Source organism: Lissotriton helveticus, chromosome 3_1 (genome assembly GCF_964261635.1).
Source record: "Lissotriton helveticus chromosome 3_1, aLisHel1.1, whole genome shotgun sequence".
Classification (NCBI taxonomy): domain Eukaryota; kingdom Metazoa; phylum Chordata; class Amphibia; order Caudata; family Salamandridae; genus Lissotriton; species Lissotriton helveticus.
In genome coordinates this window covers 1,237,035,815-1,237,054,953 of record NC_136061.1, presented here as the reverse complement: position 1 = coordinate 1,237,054,953, position 19,139 = coordinate 1,237,035,815, and the positions used below count along the sequence as shown (strand labels likewise).

The 19,139-nt window shown below is 44.8% G+C and overlaps 2 protein-coding genes across 4 annotated transcripts in view; one reads left to right on the top strand and one right to left on the bottom strand.

Annotated features, from left to right (window-relative positions):
• The window catches only part of LOC144823403 (ceramide kinase-like protein), a 534,328-nt gene extending 530,065 nt beyond the window's left edge, over nucleotides 1-4,263 (bottom strand). For both annotated transcript variants that reach the window (XM_078681879.1, XM_078681880.1), the window contains exon 1: nucleotides 4,095-4,263. The gene's annotated coding sequence lies outside the window, so the exon portion shown is untranslated. The remainder of the gene's footprint in view (nucleotides 1-4,094) is intronic.
• The window catches only part of LOC144823402 (NXPE family member 1-like), a 455,053-nt gene continuing 439,426 nt past the window's right edge, over nucleotides 3,513-19,139 (top strand). Inside the window, exon 1 of one of the 2 annotated variants that reach the window (XM_078681877.1) lies at nucleotides 3,513-3,659. In XM_078681877.1, coding sequence (XP_078538003.1) covers nucleotides 3,579-3,659 — 81 coding nt within the window. In that variant the 5' untranslated portion in view covers nucleotides 3,513-3,578. The remainder of the gene's footprint in view (nucleotides 3,660-19,139) is intronic. The other variant, XM_078681878.1, reaches the window with a different exon arrangement.

Genomic DNA, 19,139 nt, shown 5'->3' with positions numbered 1-19,139 from the left:
AGCAAACTCTTTGCAATTTAACACAGGAAAGACCGAGGTGTTATTTTGTCCAAGGCCCATGGTTCATTCTCTTCTACCCAGCAACTTCTGGCCAAGGGATTTTTCTCCACTGGTCCAGCCTGTGAAGGTAGTACGAAATCTTGGTGTGATGTTCAATAGTGATCTATCCCTGGAGGCGCAGGTTTCAAAGGTGGCAGCTGGCTGCTTGACCATCATTCGCCTCCTGAGAAAAATCCTGCCCTTGTTACCGCCCCTTGCTCGGATAGAGGTGGTGCGTTGCACAGTACTAAGTAGGTTAGACTACTGCAACGCCTTGCTGCTGGAGTCCCCTGGCTATCTCATGGACAGACTCCAGAGACTCCAGTCCGCCGCTGCAAAATTAGCCCTGGGGTGGCCAACTAGATCTTCCTCCTCAGGGGCTCTGGCTCAGCTGCATTGGCTCCCAGTGAGGCAGAGGGTGACATTTAAGTCCCTCTGTCTGACCTTTAAAGCCCTCCACGGGTTAGGCCCTGCCTGCTTACAAAGGGAGTTTTCATGGCATGTGCCGGCCCGTAGTCTACGCTCCTTCTCGGCCAGGTTGGTGACCGTACCGAGGTTTAGGAGATCCAGAGCAGGAGGTAGATCGTTCAGTGTGGCCAAGCTCTGGAACTCTCTTCCCACTGAACTCAGGCAGGTCACCGGCCTTCTTGCTTTTAGAAGGCATTTGAAAACCTGGCTTTTTCCGAATCCTTAGCCTGTTATCAGCTGCCCCCTCCTTTTTTTTTTTCTTTCAAGTCTGCCAGCGCAAGGATGCCTCTCGAGGTGATAGCGCGCTTTATAAGTGAAATAAATAAAATTTAAAAAATCTGATTGTATTCTTAATGAAGTACTTACATTTGTTAAATCTGGTTGGCCTAAGGAAACACAATTGAAGAGTAATTTACAACCATTTTGGAAAATTTGTGATGAGTTGTCTTTAGAAAGCAACTTATTAGCTTGTGGTGACAAACTAATTGTACCTTTCTCTCTTAGATAACAGGTAATAAATCTAGCACATAGTAGTCTTTTAGGTACTTCTATGACAAAAAGAAAGGTAAGAGAAAAATTCTGGTGGCCACGTATGGATTCAGAAATTGATTACTTTGTTTTGAACTGTATTAAATGTAAATCAAGTGATAAAGTATTAATAACTGAGCATGAAGTAGAATCTGTAAATCCTTGTCCTAAGAAAGCTTGGCAACGCATTGGTGTTGATTTTTTAGCTCCATGTCAAATTTTACCCTACAATTTAAGATACTTTATTGTTATGGTGGATCATCTTTCCAGGTGGGTTGAAGTGGAGCCTGTCCCAGAACACACTACCAAGAAAGTACCAGAATGTTTTCAAAAAGTTTTTTCCAGAGAAGGTTTTCCTGAAGAGTTACTCACTGATAACGGAGTTCAGTTTGTGTCTTCAGAAATGTCTTCCTTTTTAAAGAATTGTAACATCAAACATTTAAGAACACCACTCTATCATCCCCACAGAGTAATGGAAAAGTTGAACGTTTCAACAAGGTATTAGTTGAGTGCATTCAAGCCTCCATCAAAAGTAATATGAATGTCGCAAAATCCATTCAAGAACTAGTTTGGTCATATTGCACTATCCCGCATTCAGTTACAGGCAAATCTCCATTTGAACTAATGAGAGGTAGAGAAGCGAGCACTGAATTGTGTTTTAAAAATGTTACCAAAGTCTGGAGATGTCAATAGCTGGTGCAATTCTGCTGAGTCCAACTCAAATTAATTTCAGGGCTCGACAAATCTGAAAATGGTACTAGTCCTGCACGTCTAGTACTTTAAAAAAAACTCCTCGACCTATCAGTAACCTTCTTGACCTCCTTCTCTGAAAGCAGAGCAAATGTGACAAGATAACAAGATTTAAAGGCCTCTTTATTGCTCATTTGCTTTGTGAGCAATAAAAAGGCCTTTAAATCTTGTTATCGTGTCATATTTGCTCCGTTTTCAAAGACGGAGGACAAAAGTTAGTATGTTTTCCTACCCGCCAGAAAGGGCAAGTAGGACCTAAAAATAGCTCGACCTCATAAAATTTACCTCGCAAATGCGAGCAGTCGGTTGGATTTGTCGATTTGTCGAGCCCTGAATTTAATTTTAAAAGAGTTGCCAAGAATATCTCTCTTCCAACGAAACCCTGTAGATTGAAAATAGGGGACTGGGTTCGGGTCAGTAATCCCGTCATAGTTGGGAAAGGTTTTTCGAAGTTTAAAAACCTGCTCAAATTTGTTAAATGGGAAAAAATTCTGTGAAACTTTCTGATGGGAACTGGTGGGGTATTACTCGTGTAGCTTTAGTTCCTTGCAATTGTCCAGCATTTAAGAAAGTTGAAAACTATTCTAAAAACAAACCATTTCTACTTAGGACTAACCGTGTTTCCATGAGACCAAAAAAATTTAATGATTTTGTTTTGTTAAAAAAAAAAGAGAGTGAGGTGATATCCTGTGTTTCAACTTTGAATATTGATTCATTGTGCTGTAATTTTAATGTTTTATTTATTGCATTTCTGTTTAACTTGTTTCAACAGTTGTAATACTTTTGCTCTAGTCATTTTATAGGAAGTTCTATGGAATGTTCTGCATGCACCTATTTTATTGTTTCTTTGGTTTCATCTTTTATTTTCATACAAAGGGAGATGTGTGGTAATGTGTACCTACTAAGCCTGCAGCTTAGAATGTGGTGAGCTCATGGAGCAGGAGAAGAGTGTTCTCTCGCTGACATTCTGTAATCAGTCAGTTGCTCCAGGGGTCCCTTATTGTAGAGCAGTACTTCTATCATAAACCCATTTCTTCATATATCTATCTTGAGGAGTCATCATTACAAAACCAGGCCTGGTAGCGCTTAACATGTAAACGCATATGCAAAGCTGTACAAAGTTTTGCTCGTCAGGCCTTGCCATCACTATTCAACTTCTGAGGTATCGAATGCCATCGCTGCTTAGTTTTGATTCCACCTTATTCCCCTCAGATTCTTATCATTCTGGCTATTTTGTCACAGTTTTTCTTCCTTTTTCCTCCCCATTTGTGTTTTTCTCTCTCCCTTGTTCAGGCCCGGGTCAAAGTATGATAAGGAAAAAACGAGTGCCGATCCCCAAACATAAGTTCTGCTGGACAACTGTTGCAACCACCTGCTCAAATTAAGCACTGTCAGGGAACCTTGCCTAGTGCAGCATTTTATACTTCTGCGGTACTGGTTACTTACAGGTGAAGCCGGAGTACGTGAAAAGCACCGCAATGACAGTGTATCTTCAACTCTCCTCCACAACTGAGTATGGGAGCTGAAAGCTGCACCTTAGAATAATTGTTCGACGCCATTTCATTACGTGTCCATTCACAGCAGGACTCCCTCTGTCATCCAAAATATACAGCAAGTAACACACCCAATACTGGGAGTGTTTTTTTTTTACAGCACTGCAGTTTTCTGGCTGCACCTGAGCTTGCACACCTCGCGCCAGACTGGGAATAGTTTATTATTGTAAATGACGGGTGCCGCCCCGACTTCCCCCTCCCCCTCGCCAGTTGGACAGTGAACTTCGATCCACGGGAAGCATGAAGTATGCGAAGGTGCTGGTCGTGCTGCTGGTGGGCTTTACGTTATTGAGTTTCCTCGTCCAGAAGAACTTTGTAAAGGTACGGTCCCTGCTGCTGTTCTGCACTTAGTGTTTCTTAGAAGTACAGTAAATATATACATATACTACCACAGATCTTTTAACCAATCAGTCATATAGCAGTCGAGGTTAACAAAGCAGGAAATATTGGTTTGAGTACGGCGCCTTGAATTAAGGACGAAGCCAGGGCCGACTGACAACTCCGGGCACCGGGCAACCCCCCCCCCCCCGTAGGCTGGATGGGGTGGGGGCCGGTTTTATGATAGGGGGCCGGTTCTGCTGCTAGAGGCCGATTTGGCCGTGTCAGAAAGTAAAGTTAAACATAACAATGCATTAAGAACAACCCTCCGTGACGTGACGCGAGCAGTGACCCGACGGCCGATTTCAATTTAATTTAGCAGCAGCAGGCAGCCCACTATACCGGAATCATTATCATTTATTTAGAAAAACACCTCACCAAGTGATCATTGATAATGAGTGACCCCCTAGACGCAGGCAGCGCGCAGATGTCACCTCCTCCGCGTCTGCGCGCTGTGCTTTTAGTCAGTTGTGGGGGGGTCTGCTGCCTGTGGTGCTCATGCGCATTTGGGTCGCGCAGTAAAAAGTGCGCGCAGCGTTACTCCGAGGAGGCGAGTCAGCCATCTCAGGGGCCAGGGATGGGCTGGGAAAGAGCGAGAGACCCCTAACGATATCCCCCCAACGATATCCCCTCTGTCTGGACTGCCGCCCGCAGGTGAGTCTATTCACGACGGGACCGGACACCGTCCATCGCCATAAACGCCCGACGCTGGCGCTGGAAACCAGGGTTCGAGCCTCGGGGTCGCGTTCACATCCTGTGATTCTGGGCAAATCACGTAATCTCCGCGTGCCTGAATGTGTAATGTAAATACGGTGCTCGTGTAAAGCGCTCTAATACTTTCGGGTGGAGTTCGCGCTATATAAAATATGCACACAATCCTTAAATCCATTGGCTACGTGCTCATATTTTTGAAACATCGCGCGCTGGCTCTGTCTTTCTGTCCGTGCATTGTGCAGACCCAGGGCATTCTGACGTGAGAGGTTGGAGGGTTTAAATAGAGTGAAATGTGTACCTGTTGTTAAGCACTATTAACTGATAATTAACTCCTTAGTACTGAATGTGTACAGTGAGCAGGGCTTTCACGAAGCACTATTCGGCCGGGGTCGGAAGGGGATAGTGAAGAGGCGTTCTAAGACTGAGAGAGGTGTGAAGAGCTGCGCCATCCCCTCAGGAGCACCTGTGGCCGTGAGGTGGGAAGGAAGGATGCCAGACCCCCAACCAGGAAGAGAACTGACTGTACGTGACGTGACTGGGGTCCACACGAGGCGTAGTATTACGACATGACGTCTCTTCTGGGCACTGCTTGTGCACCAAGAGGCGCTTGGGGAACACAGCAGCTCGGAGACGGAATACAAACATGGTACTTGCCTGCAGCGTACAGAGCATTCTTCCCTATCCTCCCGTGTTTGAAGAAGCGGATCTGTCATAAGCCATGCCCCACACGGACTGCAGCGACTTCTTTGGAAAGACGGACTCCAGTTGCAATGTTTTCGTAAAGTATATGACAAAAACATTCTTCTTCTGATTATTATTATCACCAGTATTCGTGTTGTTATTAATAATAATTACAGTAACAATGTGAATACTAACAATAATAATATTTATTATAAAAAATAAACATAATAATGATAATAATAAACGTGCAAGCTTTGTCATTGCAAGTTTACCAGTTTCAATACTATTAAATAGAAGAGTGGTCTTCATGTGAACTGTTTTCCACAATTCACAATGCTAACTTCAATTGGAGGTATATCACCATCCCTAAACAAATAATAGGTTAAATGGATGATCAACACAACATATATTCTTTCTTTTTGTGCTAGTAAAATCACTTTCATAATGGCAATGCTGCTCTAAGAACAATAATCAGCACACTTTACAAGCCCAAACTTGCCGACCATTCTTGACGCAAGCATCTTCCAATAAATCCTCTCCAGGGTGTGAAAATAAATTTTGCAAGTGCAGAACCCTGTCACCAAAAAGTAAAGCACACTGCCCACACTGCACTTCATTTCCCAATTTACAATCATGTTCAACCTCCACTGTGTAAATATGCTACAAAATAGCAGCATATTATAGACTACCGTTTTTTTATTCCCTTACAACGCTGTTTTGTGTTTAGTTTGACCTATAATAATACAAATATTGAAATGAAACGCATTTAAAAAAATAACAAGTTGTCAGTCCCTAACAAAAATCCAAATTTCTCCAAACATTGAGAAATATATTTGCAGTGTCAGCCAATCAATAAATAATTAAATCTAAGCAACAGATGATGCTCAAATGTTCCAAATCTTTCTAAAAAAGTGCTAACGCCAATTAGTAAATTATGTGGAATAAAAAATACTTAACAAGGAACATGGTCACCAGGACTCCTCAAAGGCAGCTTAATCCGCAATTTCTCAGTTACCCATCATAACATTTTAACCACTTTGCTGCTGATCCTTTACCAGTGGACAGCTTAGCCCTTTTTTCTTTAGCTATTTGGGGAGTTCACACTTAAGCCCCCATACAATTTTTACACATGAGGTATCTACGCTACATTTGTGGGTTTTTTTCCATTGTCCAGGGAATTCCAAACTACCTATGGTTCCCTGGGAGGGGACTGAACAAGTAGCCAAAATATAGCTACATTTTGGGTTGTTTGGGAAACAGGAACAAAGTGCTTTGCAAAAAAGTGTCTATTTCTTTAGCTAAAAATGGCATCAACAAAAGGTTTGTTGTGCTAAGGTCACAATTTCTCTGGCTTTGAGGAATATGCAATTCTGAATAAAAACAACACATTTTTCCCACACTTGTAACATTTTTCAAAAAGATAGCCCGTTTTTTGCATTTTTTTTTTGCTATAAACCTACTTCAGTTTGTGGTAGATATCAGGGTCATACCCATGGGTTATCATGGAAAGCTATAGATTGCTGAGAAGTAGACAGCATTATGAGGCCAGGAAAGGGTCATTGTGTAAATACGTCAAGGTTTTCTACAAGAAACTAACTGTTGAAAGAAAAAAAGACATAAAAATTAATAGTAAAAAATAGCCATTTGTGATGACGTTTTAATTCGTAAATTCTAGCCATATTCGCTGAATTGCAAATGCAATATACCATTATATCCAATAGACCCTTCAGGTTGCAGGGATATATAGGGTTTGTATGTTTTCTGAGAACCTGAGTTACCCAGAGTCAACAACTGAACCGCACCTTGCAATGTTTTTTCATTGTGTACTGCTATAAAGCAATTCATATGATAAAATATAAAGACAAAAAAATGGGTGTAGAGGAAACCTATGTATTTGTGAAATAGACACTAGATTCAAAGTTTAGGACCAGTGGTTATTTGTACATCTCTGAATTCACACTAACGTGATCCAAAGGGCATCTTTTAAAATGTTTTCTTTCTTATACACTGGATTACATTTGCATTGCACAAATGCAGGGAAATGTAATTGTAAATAATAAATGTTATACTATTCTGTATTTCCACATGTCTTCTGATAAAAACAGTACGGTAGGTCTAGTGCCTGTGACAGGAAAAGTTCTAAAGCACAACATGGACATCACATTTTTTTCACTGAAAATTGACCCTTTTTTCAATGTGGGTAGCTGTGGATTTTGGGCACTAACTCAGCCAGCACCAAGGGAAACCAAGAAGACCTGTACAATTTTGAAAACTAGACCTCTAGGTAAATCCAGGGTGGGGTGACTTGTGTTGTTATCACCAGGTGGTTCTATCCAGAAGCCCTTGTAACCCTCACATGCGGACTAAAAACACAGATTGTCCTCACATTTCTTTGAGGAACGCTTTTGGAATCTGTGGGGAGTCCCATATTTCCTACTACCCAGCATTTCCCGAAGCCTCCTGATAAAAATGGTATTTCACTTGTGTGGGTGGTGTTAGTGCCCGCGATAGGAAAGGCGCCAAAACGCAACATGGACACATCACATTTTTCCTCTGAAAACTGGCCATTTTATTTCACACAGTGGTTAGCTGGGGATTTTGTGCCCTAGTTCAGCAAGCACCTTGAGAAATCCAGCAAACCTGCCCCTTTTTGAAAACTAGACACCTGCGGAAATCCAGGGTGTGGTGACGTGTGTGGCTCTCTCCAGGTTTTGTTATAAAGAAGCCCCTGAAACCTCAAACTTTGACTAAAGGAACACATTTTCCTCATATTTATGCAATAAAAAATCTTGGAATCTGCAGGGAGCAGCACATTTCCTACAACCCACTATTTCTCCCAGTCATCTGATGGAAATGGTACCTTACTTGTGTGTGTAGGCCTAGTGCATGCGAGAGCAAAGCACCCAAAACGCAACATGGACACATCACATTTTTTTCACTGAAAAGTGATCCTTTTTGAACAAAAATGACAATTTGGGGATTTTGGGCCCTAGGTAAGTCAGCACCTAGAGTGACCCAGCAAACCTGTAAAAATTTTTAAACCTCGATAGCTATGGGAATCCATGGTGGGGTGGCTTGTATGGCTCCCACCTGGGTTTCCAACCCAGAAGCCCTTTCACAGTTCAAAGTCTGAATAAAAACAAATTTTCCTCACATTGGTACCTCACGTGGGTAGGGCTAGTGCCTAGGAAAGGGCCCAGAAGGCAACATGGACACATAACATGTTTCCACTGAAAACTGACCCTTTTTTGTATTGTGGTTACCTGTGGATTTTGAGCCCTAGCTCAGCCGCCACAAAGGGAAACCTAGCAAACCTGTACATTTTTAAAAACTAGGTGCCCAGGAATATCCAGGCTGTGGTGACTTGTGTGGCCATCACCAGGTTTTCTTACCCAGAAGCAATGGCAAACCTCAAGCTTTGAGTAAAAATATAAATTTTCCTGACATTTCTGTAATGGACAGTCCTGGAATCTGCAGGGAGCAACAGACCTCCTACCACTTACTTTCCCACGAATATATGATATTACCACGATTACAAGTTCCACGCATGGCATTACCACGCGAATTTTAGTTCGCAAGTGGCTTTACCACGCTGGAATTTGCAACGAAGGATTATACCACGCATTTTAACGTCCTTTAAGCACAAACGATAAAGATTAATTTCTTACCTGACACCTTCCTGTCTTTCACCAGCAGCCCGTACTTCAATTCACCATCGAAACAAGCGTCAAAACACGTCTACCAAAACTAAAAAAGGACTGCTATTTTCACGTACACGGCACGTCTTTGGGGGAGGCACTTTCCTTTTTAGGTCGAGCAGACGTACTCTCAATGCGTGAGCATTGAGAGTGTCTGCTACAGACCTAATGTGACCCGTATTCAGGAGAGTGGACACGACTCAGACGCGCGCTTTTGCAGTCTCAGTTTTGACCGCGGGAGCGCGCGTCTGAGCCGCGCTTGCGCAGAGTAACTCACAGCCAGCCCCCACCCCTCTGCATGCACGCATACACACAGGCGGGCGCTCACACACACACGCTGCCGCCCCCCACCCACCCCTCTGCATACACACAGACACGCAAGCACGGAGCCCCACTCACCGGACACATCCAGCCCCCACCCCTCTGCATGCACGCACGCACACACAGGCGCGCGCACACACACACATACACACGCTGCAGCCCCACTCACCGGGACTTCTACTCCGCAGGACTCTTCCGACGTCAACGGGCACAGGGACACCGGCACTCCGCTCCTTGGCTTCCCGGGCGGACGCCGGCTGCACGCAGGGCTCTCCTCTCTCTGCACCGGAGCCATGCGCCAGCCACTGCAGCCTGCCTCCTGGGAAGCTCCGGTCGCGTGTCCGGCCCCGCCCCCGTCCCAACAAAGGTTGCCTGGCTTCCTGTTGAAGCCGGGCTGCTGCGGTGAGTTTGCGTTTTAACCCTTTCCTGTCTGTAGACACATCACCCTGGGCACCGCGTCAGCACATAGGACTTCGATATGTGTAAAAGTTGTGTTTTATTTTATTCGCCCGCTTTTCTGTGCTGACACTTCCTTGTTATTTTACTGTAAAAGGCATACTGTGCAGTGGCTATTGACCTTGCATGATTCTGGGATGCAACTATGATGCTCTCTTCTGGCAGTCAGAATTAGTTTCTTTTGTTCACAGGTCAGTACAGCAGTCAAGAAAAATAAAATGCATTATGTTTAATTATAGCCACTCCTAAATAAAATCGCTAAGGCTCGCATTTCGAGTAGCAAAAGCAGTTACCATTACTGCCGTGATTCTGATCGCCAGGAACGCCGTGTATGTTTAGTTTTTTTTTCCCTCTTAACCTGGAGAGTAATCTCTAAGTTAAAGTCTGTAAAGTCTGTAGGAGAATTTGGGGATGTGATAAGGGACTAACGAGCCTCGAGAGAATCACATTGAAATATCTTTAGTAGTTTGCATACTAATGTTCAGGCATAATAAAGCAAAACCGGAAACTGCTCGAAGACCTTCAGCAGTAGCTTATGCATGCTAATAACAAATGCCCCATACAGCTGCCACAAGCACACAGTCCATGAGCGTCCAAGTGATACTTGATGAAAAATGTCTTAACAGGTAATGGGGGAGCTGTTTAGCCAAAGTCCTTATTTGCTGGATTCATTGTCCGATGGTAATTTTAATTGGAAGCCATGGAATGTAATCCAGCCCTACAACTCACTGACTCTCCCTCCCACTCACTGACTCTCCCACCCACTCACTGACTCTCCCACCCACTCACTGACTCTCCCACCCACTCACTGACTCTCCCACCCACTCACTGACTCTCCCACTCACTCACTGACTCTCCCACCTACTCACTGACTCTCCCACCCACTCACTGACTCTCCCACCCACTCACTCTCCCACCCACTCACTGACTCTCCCACCCACTCACTGACTCTCCCACCCACCCACTCACTCTCCCACCCACTCACTGACTCTCCCTCCCACCCACCCACTCACTCTCCCACCCACTCACTGACTCTCCCACCCACCCACTCACTGACTCTCCCACCCACTCTCCCACTGTCCCGCTCTCCCACTCTCAACACAACACATATTGCATTACAAATGCAATAGGTGTCACATTTGCAAAAGTTTAAGCTATTGGGATTGTAAATAACAATGCTATTAATGTATCCATTTTCAAAACCAACACATACAAAAATATTGTCATTTACAATGCCAATAGCTCAAACTTTCCTAATGCGAGACCTATTGCATTGCAAATGCTTGTTCTTCGGTGGTACTGAAGTTCGTTTTTTTAATTTAAGTAATCCGCTCCTTTGTTTGTTTTTTGGGGGGGAGACCCCCCCCAGCCCCCCTCCGAGGCCCCCCCCCTGCCCCCCAAGCCCACGCCCCCCCTTCCCCCCCAAGCCCACGCAGAACGACTTGAAGGAATACCACGTCTCCCCCCCCAGCCCGTGGTAAAGACGTCGTGGAAGGCACCCTCGTTGTAAAGACGTTTGCGTGGTAAGTGTCACGTGGTAAACGTTATTAGTGGTAATGCCTTCGTGGTAAATGATGTTTCCCCTTTCCCACCAAGTCATCTGACAAAAATGATGCCTCAGTTGTGTTTTCTGTAACATTTTACCACTCAAAACGGACCCCTTTTTTGCAATGTTCCTAGCTGTTGACATATGGGCCCAAGCACAACCAGGACCAGGTGCACAACGCCCGTTGGGCTGAATAGGCTTTAGCTCCCTCCATCAGCTGCCGTAATTGGAATGGTGCTGCCAGCTTGTTCGGGCCAGGTCAGATACTGCAAAGGGTTTTGCCTGTCTTCCTAAGTTTCTTTGCCGTGGCACAGCTTGTTTTTTTGTTTTCTCCACGTTAGATATCCTTTGCTACTTTCTCAGTCTACTGTTTTGTTTTTTGAGGAGAATGTGCCCATTACACAGTTGGGAAAGCAGCAGTGGGGAATACAAGCTGCTGTCCTCAGTTCTCCCCCACTCACAAATGGAAAGCAGTGGTCCTCTGTAACACTCCCAGAGCATCAAAAGTAAAACATTAAATCCCATAAGCAGGCTAACACATTGGTATGCCTGACGGATTTAGGATTTCAAAGTAGAAAGAGTGAACTCACAACAGTGTATGCCATTACATCACCATTAGCAGAAGCTGCCAGTTTATGATTCAGTTATGAGTTAACAACTCATAAAGTTCAGAACTATGTAAGTGGAAATATAAATATTGCATCATGACTTAAGTAGATTGAAGCACTATATAAATGCAACTATAAAACATTTAAAAATATGCACCTATGAGGCATATGTGCATTCTATGGGAATCTAATGCTCAAGCTCTAATTTCAGCAGAGACATCACAACTTTTCATCCTTCAGTGACTGATACAATAGGTAAAACTACAACATCAATAAATTAAAAGTTTCAAAAGTATTAAAAGTCACAGTTCCTAGCTTTTAAAAATCCTTTATAAGTCCCTTACATCTACTTAACTAATGAAGAGTTATGATGTCGTGTTGCAAAGTAATGATGGCCATTCAGAATTAGTTTATTTAAAAGCACCAAACATGGTGCAATTCAAAATCTTTATAATATGAATTCAGTTCAGAAAAACTTTATTTCGGTCGATAAGACCATAAAAGTATATATATACAATACAATGCATTTCATTAAAAGATAAAATAATAAAAAGGAAACCATCCATCTTACAAAGAAGCATGTGCATCGACTCGATATTTCTTAGAGTAGTCTACAGTGACACATGTCCGAATCCATTGACCTCATTAAAGTGCATGTGCAATTACAAAGGGGAATTACTGAAAGAGGCAAAATTAAGGTACAACTTCACAATTATGGCTGTAGAAGTACAATTAATACTAGACAACATTAAGGTGCTTTGCTGAGGTCATGAAATGGTGGATCCAGGGAAATCGTATCGCTAGCAAGAGAGCGGTAAAAACTTAGCGCCTCAATACAATTAGAGTTTAAAAAAGACATTAAAAATTAGATTAACCCATTATCAGTTGGGGGCATTATGTGCACATGTGGCTTTGATAGCAGGTTTAAAAGTGACCGACGTCTACGCCGCATTGCGATTAGAAATCGGGATACAGAGAATACAAAGGACGTACGAGTGTCAGTTTTCAAGACTCTAAATTCCTCACCACAATGCATGAACCCTAGATTCCTACACAACAGGATAAGCCAGCGCTGCCTAACTAGCTTGTAGCCAGGGCAAAAGAAGAAGACAGGGAGCTCTGACTCTTCCGCACAGTTGCAAGCAGGGCACCCTCACAGAGCTGTCTCTGACCATTTACACGAGAAAGCACAAAGCGGCAGAGTACCATGTCTAAACTGGACAAATAGTTTTCTTGCCAGGGGAGGTTAGATGTCATTAAGGAAGGGCTCAAATGTATATTCATCTTTCAATAGCAAAATCTCGGCGGTCAGATGCCCTAAGGTTGAGCTCCCTACGATGGCTGCAAGTTTAGACCTTTGATAGGTTTTAACTAATTCGGAGCGAGAGATTGCAAAACACGCTTCCTTTGGGTTGCTCTATAGACTAGACTTTCCTAACCTACTACATTCGTCCTTAATGTATGTAAACCACTGGATTTTATCTACACCCAGGAGACTCGGTAGCTCTTTTAATTCTGATCGATAGGCTGCCAATTCCAGGCTTCACCCACAGTCTCCGCAAAAGGTTAGGGGTGTGAGATCAATCTCACCCCCAAATGGTCTGATTCCTAAATCCAGTCATAGGGGGATTAGAGGGGGGCTTAGAGGGAGACCCAAGATCCAACCCATGAAACTATTTTCAACTTTGCTCAAGTCGCTGCAAGAACAATGTCCCCATAATTCTGCCTCATACATTGTCCCACCCCTGGCTTGCACCTTATGAGTCTCTGCTATAGGCCCAGCGGGATTGGCGGAGGAATTTCTAAGTAATTTTGTAATACCTCCACTTGTCTGGGCTAACGTATGCCTGGCTTTGGCTATTTGTGGCCACCACTCCATATTTTCTGTCAGGGTGACAGCCAAATATTCAAATACCGCCACCCTCTCTAACATATTGCCGGTTAGACAGGGGTTAGGGCAGGATGTCTTGGCTGGGTTGAAGACCATGAACTTGGTCTTCTTGGTGCAGAAGGTGACAAAGCTATCTAAAATCCCCTGGATGCCCATAGGCAATTTTGTCATTAAAAGGGTGTCGTCCGCAAACATAATTGCTGGGATCTTTGTACCTGCTATCTTGGGGGCATCATTATGATTTACCTTAGTGAATTGGGCAACCAATGCATTGACAAAGAGGCAAAACCGGGGAGGTGCGAGCACACACTCCTGCCTTACTCCTCTGTCAACTGAATATCGGAAAGCTAATTGACCTCCTTTCCCACACCTTACTATGGCAAAATATATTTAATGCAATATAGTGAGCATGCTCAGAAGATAGCAGGGGATCCCCATATCTTTAAGTACCCCCCATAACTTAGCTCTGGGCATCAGATCAAAAGCTGTCTTCAGATCCACAAAGATTAAATATAGGATGCCACCCTCCATTCTCACCGTTTTCCAAAATATGAGTTGGAGTCTATTTATTTAGTCTACGGTGCAAGTGTTCTTTCTGAATCCGGCTTGATATGGGATAAGTATTTCATGTTCATCTATCCACCCCTGGAGGAGATCCAAAAGTATCTGGGCAAACAGTTTTTGTGTGACATTGATCAAACTGATCGGTCTGTACTTTGCAGGCAGGAGTGGTGAACCCTTTTTAGGTCTCGCACCTGGCGACGCAGTGCGAAGCGTTGTCGCCAGCGAGACCTATTGTCGCTGACTTGGCTCTCAAGGGAGACAGGAGATGGGCACGTGCAGGCCGGACTGGAAATGTGAATGCGCCGCACATATCTCCTGTCCCCCTTGGGAGGCAAGTCAGCATGCAGTTTCACTTTCACTTTTGTGAAAACTCGCACCATCGTTGGAGCGGCCCTTGCGGGCCCGCTCAGTAAATAAACATTGGCACTGTGCCTTCATCGGCACAAATTAAAATTCCTACAAATTCACCCGGTGTGGCGGCTGGCTGCGGCGCGGTACTGAGCACTCCAGTTCCTCCAAATTTCTGCCAGCACAATGCGGGGCTCCCTCCTTACGCATGGGAGCCCCGCACTGCTATCTGCCACTCTCCCGGGACTTCAGCTCCCGCACTTCACTTCCTCTTTGGCGCCGGGGCTCCCTTTTCATCACGGGAGCCCTGGAAGAGGACAGGCGCTGCCTACACCGGCCGCACGCGCCAGCTGCAGGTTAACCAAAAATAATATGTACCGCGCATGCGCGGGCAGCCCTGGCCCTCCCAGGTCTCCTCCCCGCCCGGATGTGTTTTCCGTTCCCTGCCTCCCGAGCTTGAGACAGGGCTGCATAGTGTCCTGCTTCCCTTCACCCCTTCCCATACAAAGGTGCTGCTCTTTGCTTTATGGGGTTACTTGAATAATGAACTTCAGGTGCTATAGTTAAGAGCTTTTAGTGTTGGCTCACTGGTTGTTTTCTCTGTTTCCCTCGTTGTCTCTCTCTACATTACAGGCACTTTTACCACCTGAGTTACCTTACCACCATCTTTGCCTCTACTGTGTGAAGTGTCCGCATGCTCCTGGGCTGGTGTCTCCCCTGCCCCTGCTGCACACTCTGTCTGTGCCCCCACCATGGGGGCTAGGGGAGGGGGGCTCATTAGTGCACTGCCAGCACAGAGGTGGGCGCAAAGATGCCCAGGACCCCCCTGGGCTAACCTGTGTTGCCCTTGTGTGTCTGGACCTGGGACACCCCCCTCCAGCAGAAATCAACACAGTACGAGCAACAACCCTTGGAAAGAACAGCTCATTATCAGAGCAGCCGCCAGCCTCCCATCTGGCCATTAGCATTGTCTCCTACGCCCTCCCTGGCACCGGGGAGGGGGCTCTGGGAGGGGGCACGGGTGGGGGCTAGGAGCAGAAGAACACAGGGCCAGGGTGGGCATCGCGGCCTAAGACCACCTCAAATAACCCCTGGATGTAATTCAATGACATCCCTGGAGGCGCCTTTGCCCTAAGTGACATCACAGGAAGTGACGTCACGGGAAGGATGCTACAGGAGGTGACACAGCAGCGAGTATTTTTTTCAAATCAAATACAAATGAAATAAAATGACCCCAAAATCGACCAGGGGCAAGACTTCCGTCAGACTGGTTTTTGCAGAGAGCACCTATCTTGTTTAAATCTCTCCTAATTAAAGACGCGTCTCCCCAGGTCTCGGAGGTGAACACTGCCAAGCTGTACCGACAGGGGGCGGTGTGCGACAAGCCACTGGGTGGGCTGGTGGACGGCGCGGTTAGCAGGCTGGCCTCGGCCGGCCCCAAAGCGCACTGACCACCTGGCGGGCGCTGTCCTCGCGGCGCTATAGTGTAAATAGAAAGATAATGTGTTGCAGCAGATCTGTGACTCTGTAGTCGGAAGGGCGGGGGCAGGGTCAGTCACATCTTCGGAGCCTGGCATTTGACCCCTGCCACTGATTGTACTAAAGTGCCCATAGCGGTGTTTCTAAGGCGCTACACTTAAGGGGGTGCAACACAGTGTCCTTTATCGTTGGTCTTACCTGTGACGTATGATGCCGGTTAAATAAAAGGCTCCACTGAGTGTAGTGGGATCTCGGCGCACGGAGACCAAACCAGTGCCACGTCTCCGTGTTCTCCTCGATAACTCAGCGATGTCTTCCTCTGCCTCACTTCTTCCAGAGTAAAAACAAGGGCAGTAAATGTGTATAAAACCATCCAAGAGACAGATATAGGTATAAGCACAGGCAGCCGGTAAAATAGTTCAGCGGGTTAAGGTCCTTGAGGAGGGTGGTGGTCACTCTGCCTCACTGGCCAAGCTGCAGTGTGTGCTGTCATCATTCACTGGGCTTGCAGCACCGAGCAGTGACCACGGCCTCGGTCACTGGTCATGCTGTGCAATGCGCTGTCCACTACATTCATTCCCTGGCCATACTGTACTGTGCGCTGTCCACTGCCTCACCCACTGCCCATGCTGCTCACTCCCCTCCAGGGGTGGGGATGCTCACCAGCCAAATCTCTACAGAAAAATCTGTAGGAGCTGTATTTTATGGAAAGTGTTTTTGCTAGGCTTATGCAGCAGGTAATGCCGGTGCTCCTGCCTAACAATACGATATTGCCCAAGCCATGGCCCAGTGAGCTCCTCTGCACCCGACAGACGCTCTGCAGCACATACGTGACAAGCACAGAGGGAAATATGTGCCAGCGTGTGGCCATACAAAGCAGCGGTGCACCCATACATCATATGAGCAATAAATCCCATTCAAATTCCAAAATGTTTTCAATACTTCACTTTCTTGTTCTTATTCTCTTAGAAACATCACAGGCTTACAGTGAAGACAGTCAATGCATTTCGTCCATAGTGCGTGATGTCCGCCCTTATCAAGATATAATTCAGTGCTTAATTTTAGCCGGTAGTTTCCGGTGCTCGGCACCGGAAGTTAATTGTCAACACCGGCACTTACTACAGTCTGGTGGCAGTGTTTGTGTAACTGAGAACTGAGCAGAACAAGCAGTTGTTAATTAATTCAGTGCATATTAAAAACAAGCATTTGCAATGCAATAGGTCTCGCATTTGCGAAAGCTTGAGCTATTGGCGTAAATGACAATGCCTTTTATTTAAGCGTTTGAAAACCTGCAAGCTTTGCGGAAACAAGCACTTTGCACTTATAGTCCATGCTTATTAGAAGCAAGGCTGGCACTCTTTTACTGCCAGCCTTGCTTCTCATAAGCATGGATTATACGTACAAAGAGCGTGTTTATGCACCGCTTGCAGGTTTTAAAAACAAATGACTAAAAGGCATTGTCATTTACAATGCCAATAGCCCCAGCAAATGCGAGACCTATTGCATTGCTAATGCTTGTTAAAAACTGGGACAATTTCAGCCCTGCTCAGGTTTCGGGGATCTGCATGCCTTTCTTGATAGCATTGAATAACGCCAATAGGTCGGGTTCCTGGATTATTTGCTCTTCCCTGAAAAGGTCCCCTGGAAGCTTATCCAGTCCCGGTGCTTTACCAGAGGGAAGCTTATTGATTGTGTTTAGGACTTCAAACAAAGTGATCTCAGCAGCTACTTCATGGATGGGTCTTGTTGGAATTGTAGATGCATCATCATAGAGAATATAAATGTATTAAGTGTTGTAGTGTACACCAGAGTAATCTTAACTCTGGAGTAAAACTTTGTAATAAGTGACTTACAATTGGTCCAGGTAATTCTGATATGTGTGCTAATTCTGATATGTGTGGCACCTAGTTTTGTGGCAAGAACCACAATCTCTCAATTTAAAATTTCAGCAGGGAAATCAGTTGAAATTTGCAGGAGGAAAAATATGGATTTGGTATGTAAAGCACCAAAATCTGCATGTAATGCCATTTTTATTGCGGTAAATTCACAATTGGTGCTATATATCACACCTGATAAATTCAGATCCCCGATGTGTTCTATTTTGCCAGGTGGGAAGACGCAGTCACCTCGTGGGTATTTATAATAAGAACCTAAGTAGAGTTAAGAAGTCTGAATATGTGTCCTTTTCGTGTTTGCTTCTAAGAGGATACGTGCTCACAAAATTATTTTCCCAGAATGACAATGGCTTTTTGATGGTCTGTATATTACATATACATTTAGTCACCTAATGTAAATGTGATGCTGTGCCAGTATTTTGAGAATGCACATTTTATTCTGTTAGCGAACATTCACTGATCTAGATGTATATTCTTTTGTTCAATTGTACATTCACAGGTTCAGAAATACTTTGTACAAATGTTCATTTATTATAATGCAGCTGCAATTGCTTTTCTGAAAGAACATTTATTAGAACAACTGAACTTCCAATTAGACTCAATTTGACAACTAACAAATAAATTGCATTGTGTGTTGGTTGCTTTATTTTACAGTGGTATACCACTGATGTGGCCCTGAAGCACTTCCTGGTGGATAGGTAGATAACTTCTCCAATGGTTGTTCTTTGTTGGAAGAGTGAAGCTTATAGGGTAACCTGAATGAAAGCAGTATTGCTATTAGTACTCATTGATTGTGCCAGAGGAGATGCAGGGAATGCGACTGGGCAGTATCCGGGCAAACCCCATGCCAAGGGTGGGCCCATCCAAGCTGGCCAAAGACTGAAAAAAACAAGGTAGGTGCATCCCCCTTGGTTCTTGGCCACACATCTGAGGCTGCAGTTAACCCGGAGGAAACAAGGTACTGTGGCTTTTAGTATATTTCACAAATCATCCCAGTTAATCCTTGCCACTTTGGCATAATGCTTTCTACTGCACTGCGTGGACCATAATGCGGAAAAGCAAGGCAACTATTAGCCCTACAGGCGCTATGGTCCAAACAAAAATTCTGAAACATTTTAAACATGCATCTGTCATCTGTAGCATATTTATAAGAACCTTAAATCATGTTTGCAGCATGCAAAATGGTACATGTGTGACGCAAGGCTCTCAGTCAGGTTTATGA